Source organism: Malus sylvestris, chromosome 14, assembly GCF_916048215.2.
Source record: "Malus sylvestris chromosome 14, drMalSylv7.2, whole genome shotgun sequence".
Classification (NCBI taxonomy): domain Eukaryota; kingdom Viridiplantae; phylum Streptophyta; class Magnoliopsida; order Rosales; family Rosaceae; genus Malus; species Malus sylvestris.
Window position 1 is genome coordinate 6,483,615 of NC_062273.1, and position 9,680 is coordinate 6,493,294.

A 9,680-nucleotide genomic window follows, 5' to 3' on the forward strand; every position below is an offset into this window, starting at 1 on the left:
CTAGCGTACGGGTGGTCAAACTAACAAAATCGTTGGCGTGCTCAGTTTGTTCTACTCACACTATGTATATTATCACATATATCTTGTTGTGATATGAATTATTAGGCAGTAACGTTCAATATATCGTTAACTACGTGTTAGAATTAAATGGCCTCATCTGTTATGCATGCGCATCATGCTCACATTCTAATAACCTTTACTTAGAATTATCTTGTGAAAAACAAAAAAGAAGTAGTGTTATATTTATTATCTATTAGTATTATCTTTCTAATAAAAATAAGACCCGACAACTCATGCTGATCTCATTTAAAAAAAAAAAAAAACCAAATGAATTACAAAAATTTATATTTTTTCTATTATTGAAAAATTGAAAAGACAGTAATACGTTGTAATCCCGTAATATGTGTGGAACTTGTCCCTTGTTATTATTCCTAATATTCCTCTCACAAACCCAAATTGGGACACACGTGCGAGGTCCGACAACAGTCCTCCACATGCTTGAACCTTCCATTTTCCAACCTCTCTCGCCCCACCACTCTGAAACGCCAACAGAGAGAGAAAGAAGAGAGAGAAAGAGGAGGGAGAAAGAATAGAGAGAGAGTAAAAAGCAAAAAGAAGAACAAAAAAAAGAGAATGACTAGTCTCTGTCTCTGTATCTCTCTCACATATTCAACAGATCCCACCCAAAAAGCAAAAGACCGCTCTCTCTGCTTCTCTCTCTACCCCTTCAGCAGTTTCTCTCTCTAGAATGGACGAGACTGCTTCTTCTTCATCCTTATCTCTTTGATCTCTCCTCCTCACCAAACCCAATGAATCCCTCCTCCACCGCTTCCATCTGAGAAGCATTTTATATTTACTTTCCAATTTATTTGTTTTTTTCTTTCAAAGTATGAGCATTTTTTGGATTTTTCTGTGAAGCCCTGTGAGTCATCTTCTTCTTTCTCAATAGGTAAACTTTCTCTCACACCCTCTTACCATCCCACCTCCGCCGACATTGTTAACGGTTTTCTGGTGCTTTTTGTTTGTGCTCTCACTTCTTTATATTTTTCTGGTTTCTCCGTCTGTTTGCTCTGTTTTACTTTCTGGGAAATCTGAGGAAAATAAAAGAGAAAAAAAAAATTGGAAACTGCAAAATTGAAGTTCGTAAAGTTCCTGATAGGAAAGTAATGTTCTGGATTTAGTCACAAATATTTTTGCTTTTCTGGGTTCGCAGAAAAGCGAAATCATTTTGGTACACACCATGTTTTGTTTTTCACTTTTCCACATTTTCTCGGCAGCCAAACACATTATATGAAAAGCTCCTTCGATTCTCTCACTGTTCTGTTTGTGTTTTGTGACTTTGGGTTGTTGTGGTTTCAGATCTGAAGCCTGGATTTTTCTCCGCTGCTACGAAAGGTTACTCTCTAAACCCCAATTTAAAGATCTAAGATTCTCTAATCTAGTGTTAATTAATTAAATAAATAATTAATCAATGCTTTCAGATGTGTATGCGTTTTGTTTGCCTAGGTTTTTGGTTCTGAGATCTTAACATGGTAATTTGTAGTATTTTATTTGTTTGGTTTAGATAATGCGGTTGCTGTTATGGATATTCCTTGAATTTTGGTGGCTTTTGCTTGACTAGGCTTTTGGTTTTCCTTGTACCTAACGACTACTTAATTTTGTTTTTCCGATGTTTTAGGTTTCTGGGAACATTTGAATTAATTCAAAACTAGTTCCTTAACCTTATTTAATCCAACCGTTCAACTTCAACTTCTTCATTTTTACCGTCTGGGCATCTCTGGTTTCGAACCCGAAAGATGCAGAGACCTCCATCGGAAGACTTTGCTTTGAAGGAGACCAAACCCCACCTCGGTGGGGGGAGGATCTCCGGTGACAAGCTCACGAGCACGTATGATCTCGTTGAGCAGATGCAGTACCTATATGTCCGGGTTGTTAAGGCGAAGGACTTGCCCGCGAAAGATGTTACTGGTAGCTGTGACCCTTATGTGGAAGTTAGGCTTGGGAATTACAAGGGCGCTACTCGACATTTTGAGAAGAAGTCAAATCCGGAGTGGAACCAGGTTTTTGCATTTTCGAAAGATCGTATTCAGGCTACCGTTCTTGAGGTCGTTGTGAAGGACAAGGATGTTGTGAAGGACGATTTGATAGGCCGAGTTTCTTTTGACCTGAATGAGGTTCCAAAACGCGTTCCTCCTGACAGTCCTCTGGCACCACAGTGGTATAGATTGGAAGATCATAAGGCGAACAAGGCTAGGGGAGAGCTGATGTTGGCTGTATGGATGGGCACCCAAGCCGATGAAGCTTTTCCCGAAGCATGGCATTCCGATGCTGCCACAATTAGTGGAGCTGACAGTCTTTCAAATATCCGATCAAAGGTGTATCTCTCTCCTAAGCTTTGGTATTTGAGGGTTAATGTGATTGAAGCTCAGGATTTGATACCAAGTGATAAGGGTAGGTATCCTGAAGTTTATGTGAAGGCCATCTTGGGAAATCAAGCTTTGAGGACTAGGATTTCTCCAAGCAGAAGCCTAAATCCCATGTGGAACGAAGATCTAATGTTTGTAGCATCAGAACCTTTTGAGGAGCCCTTGATTTTGAGTGTGGAGGACAGAATTGCATCTAACAAGGATGAAGTTCTGGGGAGATGTGCTATTCCTCTGCAGTATGTGCACCGACGGTATGATCATAAACCTGTGAACACTAGCTGGCACAATCTTGAGAAGCATGTTATCATAGAAGGGGAAAAGAAGAAGGAAATCAAGTTTGCAAGCAGGATTCATATGAGGATCTGTCTGGAAGGTGGTTACCATGTCCTCGATGAATCAACACACTATAGTAGCGATCTTCGACCGACAGCAAAACCGTTGTGGAAGTCCAGCATTGGGGTCCTTGAAGTGGGAATTCTGAATGCTCAGGGGTTGATGCCAATGAAGACCAAGGACGGGAAAGGTACAACAGATGCTTATTGTGTGGCGAAATACGGGCAGAAATGGGTTCGAACAAGAACCATTATTGATAGCTTTACTCCCAAGTGGAATGAGCAGTACACCTGGGAAGTCTATGATCCTTGTACTGTCATAACAATTGGGGTATTTGATAACTGTCATCTGCATGGGGGAGAAAAGGCCGGAGGGGCCAGGGATGCAAGAATTGGGAAGGTAAGGATTCGTCTCTCCACCCTTGAGACTGATCGGGTTTACACACACTCGTACCCCCTTTTGGTTCTGCACCCAAATGGTGTAAAGAAGATGGGTGAAATTCATATGGCCGTGAGGTTCACTTGCTCTTCCCTGCTTAACATGATGCACATGTACTCACAACCACTGCTGCCAAAAATGCACTATATTCATCCATTAACTGTAAGTCAGCTCGATAGCTTGAGGCACCAGGCTACTCAGATTGTATCAGTGAGGCTGAGTCGTGCTGAACCTCCATTGAGGAATGAAGTGGTTGAGTACATGCTGGATGTGGGCTCCCACATGTGGAGTATGAGAAGAAGCAAAGCTAACTTCTTCAGGATTATGAATGTTTTGGGTGGGATAATTGCTGTTGGAAAATGGTTTGACCAGATCTGCAATTGGAAAAACCCCATTACTACCGTACTCATTCACATCTTGTTTATTATACTGGTCATGTACCCGGAGCTGATATTGCCTACAATTTTCCTCTACCTCTTCTTGATTGGAGTTTGGTATTACAGATGGAGGCCAAGGCACCCTCCTCACATGGACACTCGTCTGTCTCACGCAGATTCTGCACATCCTGATGAACTTGATGAAGAGTTTGATACATTCCCTACTTCACGGCCTTCCGAGATAGTGAGGATGCGATATGATAGGTTGAGGAGTATTGCAGGGAGAATTCAGACAGTGGTTGGTGACTTGGCTACTCAAGGGGAGAGGCTGCAATCTTTACTGAGCTGGAGAGATCCAAGAGCCACCGCTTTGTTCGTGCTTTTCTGTCTGATTGCAGCGATTGTCTTGTATGTTACACCGTTCCAGGTTGTGGCTCTTCTTACTGGATTTTATGTGCTGAGACACCCCAGATTCCGTCACAAGCTTCCCTCAGTGCCACTGAATTTCTTCAGGAGGTTGCCGGCTAGAACTGACTGCATGCTGTGAGGAGGACCGTTATATTTATTTTGAGTTGCCTTTGAGTGGCAGGGCATTCTACTTTGCGCTATATTGTGTTTAGTTACTCAAGAAGATGCAGTACCTCATTGAGCTGTTTCGTGTTGAATGCTCAGCCGCAACGAGGAGCATCGAGAGCGCGACGCTTCTGGTATGATGTATTTAGACCTCGTCTTGAAGGTGACTAGTTTTCCGCTAAAAACTTTTATCTAAGGTGACTAGTTTATGTCCATTTTTAATTTTGTAGGCTGTGATTGGAATGTTGAACCATTTTGTGCTTAATTACTTTCTTCAGTATTTTTGAACTCACGTTTTGTCAAGTCCATCAGGTTGAACATCTGTTTCGGTGTCTTTTCGGGGTTTTGGTGTGGCGATTTGGTTTATGTCCTTTTCGTACACAATGACCTGTGGGAAAGAATAATAGTGTTGAGATTTGATGCGTAATGTTTAAGAGTAGGTTATGAAAGAACATTGCTTGGCTCCTTATCACGAACGAAATCATTCTATTCAAAGCGCAAAAAGAAACGGTTGTGAACGTGTCGAGGTGTGATTTGTCAGCAAGGAGGAATGACCCGTACGAGTAAATAAGTCGAATATTTTCTATTATTTCCAGACGAATGCAGGCTACCTACCCTGTGAATTTATTATTATTAAGAGGATAGAGTTTGAAATTATTATAATTATTTAATATAAGGGAATTTTAAACACGCGGCGATAGGAGAAAATTTAGCACATTATCCACTAGAATTTTGTACCTGCGTGACAGCGATATAATATTATGTATAATGCATGCGTATATTATATAGCATAACCAATTTATTAAATGCATGTGACGATGTCGTGTTTGGATAGCGACTCAAATGATTAAGCAAAAACAGGGACACTTGATTTTATGACCTATTTAATTCGAGTTAAGTCTATTTTAGTTGGGTAGAAAATTCAAGTTATGGGGACAGACAAAGATTGCTCATGCAGTTTAATCTTATTTTTCATCTTCTTAATACTTGTTTCAAGAATCATGTCGGTTGGTTGGGTGGTGTGTTAGTTTTCTACTTTTACAAATAAACAGATTCATCGTTATATGTCGTCTCGGTCAAATAATACATACATGACAATGTATTATTAGATGAAAACGTATCGGTAACGATGGTTTCATTCTACGTAAGTTGTTAATCTGCTTTTGATTTTGAGTTCCTCTTCTCTTAAATTAGAGTGCTTCATAATATAATAAAAGAACAAAGACTGAATTAAAATTCTGCAATGATCAAGAAATCCAACATGCACTTTCACTCCCCCATGCGAGCATAAAATTATGGAGGGTTTGAAGTTGAATAATTGTAGAGTAAAAGTTACCTTAAAATGAATGGGCATTGATTCTTGGAACTCTCTGGCTGTTTGTTTCTGAGTTCTAGGTAGGTTGGCGTACCTGTCTTATTTATTTTATTTTATTTTTTTAATTTTTTAATTCTTACAACTTTTCTATGTCTTGTTTTATTTGTTTTATAATTTTTAGAAGATGTTATAAAACTTTAAAGGACAATGATTTCCAATTATTTTCGCATATTATACATTATATTTTATTTTAGCTATTAGATTGAATGAAAAACGATATGTGGCGAGTATGTGTTAATCATTTTCCAACTTAGAACCTAATTTAGTTTCTTATCATTTGTTTTGGTCGATCTTATTAGTTTTCTTATCAAGAAATAGATGTCACCCGCTCATCGAGGAGACGAAGCAGACATCCCTCCCAGATCTTCAATGGCAAAAGTACCCCCACACTTTTTACCCCTGTCCGTCGGATCTGTAATCTTAACAGTAAAAAAAGTCATTTAGGAGTCTGTGTGGGCCGTTTGAGTGTAGGCCTGATCCAAGCCAGAGGCCACATTGGACCAAAAAGCAGCAACCCAAACCAGAATGGCAAAACGGTAAATAAATCCAAATCAACACTTTTTTAAGAATGGCAAAATGGTAAATAAATCAAAATCAATCCAATTTCACTGTAGCTTATGAATAGTACTAGTTTCTCCCCAACTGTAGACTAAAGTAATGATAAACTTGGATTGGACTTCCAAAATAATTTTTATATAACAATATTTTACATTATGGTATGAGGGTATTTGACGCAAATTACATAATGGACCTAACACAATAATGTGATATCAAATTCATCAGTTAGGGGGCTCAAATCTAATAGTAGACCGTATCATTAGTGACATTCTTTTTCTTTGATAAAAACGGCACACTAATCTAACCTAATACGAATTGTTGGAGAAAAATTCAAATTTGGATGCATGAGAAAAATTCAAATTTGGATGCATGAAAAAAAACATATATGCTCTAGTTAATGTGACTATATTCACATCAGTGACCTCTTTCTCATTCTCTCTTTAATTTCCTTCTTGGACACTCTACATTGCCTATGCACTCATGTACAACACCAAACACATTCATTCTTACCCTAAAAAACACTCATTCTTTTTTCTAGTGAGAGACATTTGAGTTGGGTAGGTGGTTAGCTATTTGCGCATGTAAGTAGGTAAAGTATATGGGCACATAAAGGTTATGGCCCTGAATATTAAGGTTTGAATAATGTTAGGAAAATCAAATTTGTAAACTAAATGATGTGTCATCAATAAAAAATAAGTTAATCAATATTTAAGTATAATTCAATTATCAACATCCACATAGTTTAGTTTACAAAATTTAATTTCTTTAGCATTATCCGGTTTGAAAACCCTTACACTATGTTTGGATGAAGAAATTTAAGATTACTACGGAATTTTAAAATGACGGAAATTGAAATGAAGGGATTTTATTTTCTAGAATTGTGAATTTTGTTGTTTGGTTAACTTAAAAGAACAATGGAATTGAAAACGGAATTTGTTAATTTTAAACTCCCAATCATAGAAATTGGGAAATGACACTTATTTACATGGAATTTAAACTTGGAAATTGGAGGCCCCAAATTCCAAGTTTTTTTTCCACGCGGAAATTCTAAATTTCTATGTTATAAATCCAAACAAGGGAATTGGTGCATGTCAATTTATAAATTCTGAGTTTTATCCAAATTCCAAGTTTATTTCCCTCATCAAAACAGACTATTAAGGTTTTGGCACCTTAGTTTGAGATAAGTTCTTGAGTCTTTTTAAATATAAAAATAAGGATGTCATATATCACTAGATAACTTATCATAAAAGAAGATCTTTGTATATTCACTTCCACCAAAAAATTGACAGTATTGGTTGTTTTTTTTTTCCAGGTGAAATAATATTACGAAGAAGATATTGCTCTTACCATATATCCGACTAGAAATCTTGTTACCTATTCAAAATGTTACCTTGGAAATATTTAAATATTGATGTGCTCTCGTGGCTTTGGGAGTGTTTTGTTATTCACATATCACTTTTTACCTTTTACACGCTCTTCTTAATTTATAATCGTCGGATTGAATTAATTGAAAATGATCAAAAGACAAAAATTCACAAAAAAGTATATAAAAGGTTAAAATGAATGTGTAGATAACACTACCTTTTTTTTTTTCTAAAATGAAAACAACTAATATTACAACGCATATCCACGCATAGGATGAGCGGTATCATCCGTCCCATTGATAATGTGATCAATAGAATTATGATTTAACTATATTTGTTCTAAAAATAAAAATAAAAGACAATTTTTTTATTTAAAACAAAAAAAGTATCAGTGCAATGCATTCACTAATGCAACGATGTTTTGATTACGAAGATTTTATTTAATTGTGCAGTTAACGCACAAAAAACAAGACAAGGACAAAAATCCCCATGGTGGATTAGGGTTCAGTCATTTATTCTCTTTCAAACAAACAAAACAAAACAAAAGGTCATTTGTTCCCATGCACACATGCATCCAAATACGCATGTTAGTTTTTGTATGACTTAACATTTTTTAGTGCATACACATCTCATCCGGAAACCAGTACATTTGCCTCCCATAAATCCCTCTTTTTTGCATGTAGTTGCACAATTGCTTGACCTGAAGCAAATACCGTGGTATTTATGGCTTGGAGACTCACATGTCTTCGACGACTTCTCATTCTTCGATGACTTCTCTTTTGTCTTCCCCTCAGCAACCATTGGATCCGTTCCTGCCAAACATGCATCGATATATCAACCCATAAAATCCTGGTTTTCTTTTTCATCACCGGGAGAATGAGTATTCGAACTCAAAACTTTTTTCAATCTATAATTTTATTTCATTGTTAGGCATAAAGATGAAGTTAAGATGAGGAAAGAGAAAGGTACCAATAGCCACCAGAAGGAGGAGGAGGATGAAGACAGTCGAAAACAAACGCTCGGAACACTCCATCTTGACTTTCTGGGTGCGTGAGTGATCTTTGCACGTGTGTGAAATAAGTGAGATAAAGAGAGAGCTGTTGATTCAAATAATTAACTTTGAAGGTCTTTATATAGCGTTTGTATGAAATTTTTTTTAAGTGTATTTCCGTAAAGGGCGTTCCATAGTAAATATGGAGAGGTTGAATAAAATGTCAGCTCCGAGAGGCAAGAACAAAACCCTATTTTAGCTCATCATTTTTTGGCATCCTACATTTGATGAGAGATAGTGGCTCTATTTCTCCTCAATTGGAAATATTGCTTTTTCAGGGTACAAAGGAGGAGTTCGAACTTTGAATTTTTAGCCTATTTCTGCATATCACCCCTCTCACCCTCACCACTAGACTATAACCCAGTTGAAATTGAAATGTTACATTGTTGAAATTGTTCCTACATTTTCCCTATCACAATTTTCTCTTTCAGTGTTTTTTTTTTCAAGCACATGTATTTGATTTTTATTTTACTTAGTTTTATACATAACCTCTTTTTATGGGAAAAGTCTTTATGGCCAAATCGAAAGGTGGATTAATACTTCAAGCGTTTGCTTAGTTCCATGAGAATCAAACCCTCCTCTTGGAATGCTATATTTCATTGTTAGAATTTGCATGGTCATAATTGATTTGGTTGTTATCTAAACTACATATCAATAGAATTCTGATTGTCAACCAAAATTCTATAAAATCAGCATTCTAACCCTCTAACCAAAACATAACAAAAATAAAAATTGGGGGCAATATAGTAATTACATGAACACGAAATTTACTGTTTTTTACATGAACCTCATAATTATGTAATAATAACATGTTTATTTAAAACTTAAAAATTAAATTAAAAATGGCATATATATACACATCGCCATCTCTCATACCCATGTATATCACACTATTCTTTCTTAGAACTACATCCGTTGTTTGATTCTCCTTTTGGAAGATATGCAGGCAGTCCAATCTAGATACAACCACACCCCTCATCAACAAAAAAAAAAACTCATCTACCACAATCAATGCCTGTGATAGATTTCAATATACCGCGAACACTGTGCCCGTTAGTAATCTAGATGTGATAAAGAGTCTTATTTTCTACCATGGGTCTTGTCCGTTGTCAAATGCAATATAACCACGGATTGTGCTTGTCATAGATCCAAGGTATTAAATATCGGAAATATCGATAGTCCGAA

General features: G+C 36.9%; 1 protein-coding gene across 1 annotated transcript; it reads left to right on the top strand.

The window, feature by feature from the left end:
* Positions 1-573: 573 nt before the first annotated feature.
* Positions 574-4,435, top strand: LOC126600737 (FT-interacting protein 3-like). The gene is made up of 3 exons (XM_050267383.1): positions 574-949; positions 1,360-1,395; positions 1,679-4,435. Exon 3 carries the CDS (start codon positions 1,797-1,799, stop codon positions 4,119-4,121), a length of 2,325 nt encoding a protein of 774 aa, XP_050123340.1. The 5' UTR covers positions 574-949; positions 1,360-1,395; positions 1,679-1,796; the 3' UTR covers positions 4,122-4,435.
* Positions 4,436-9,680: the final 5,245 nt, after the last annotated feature.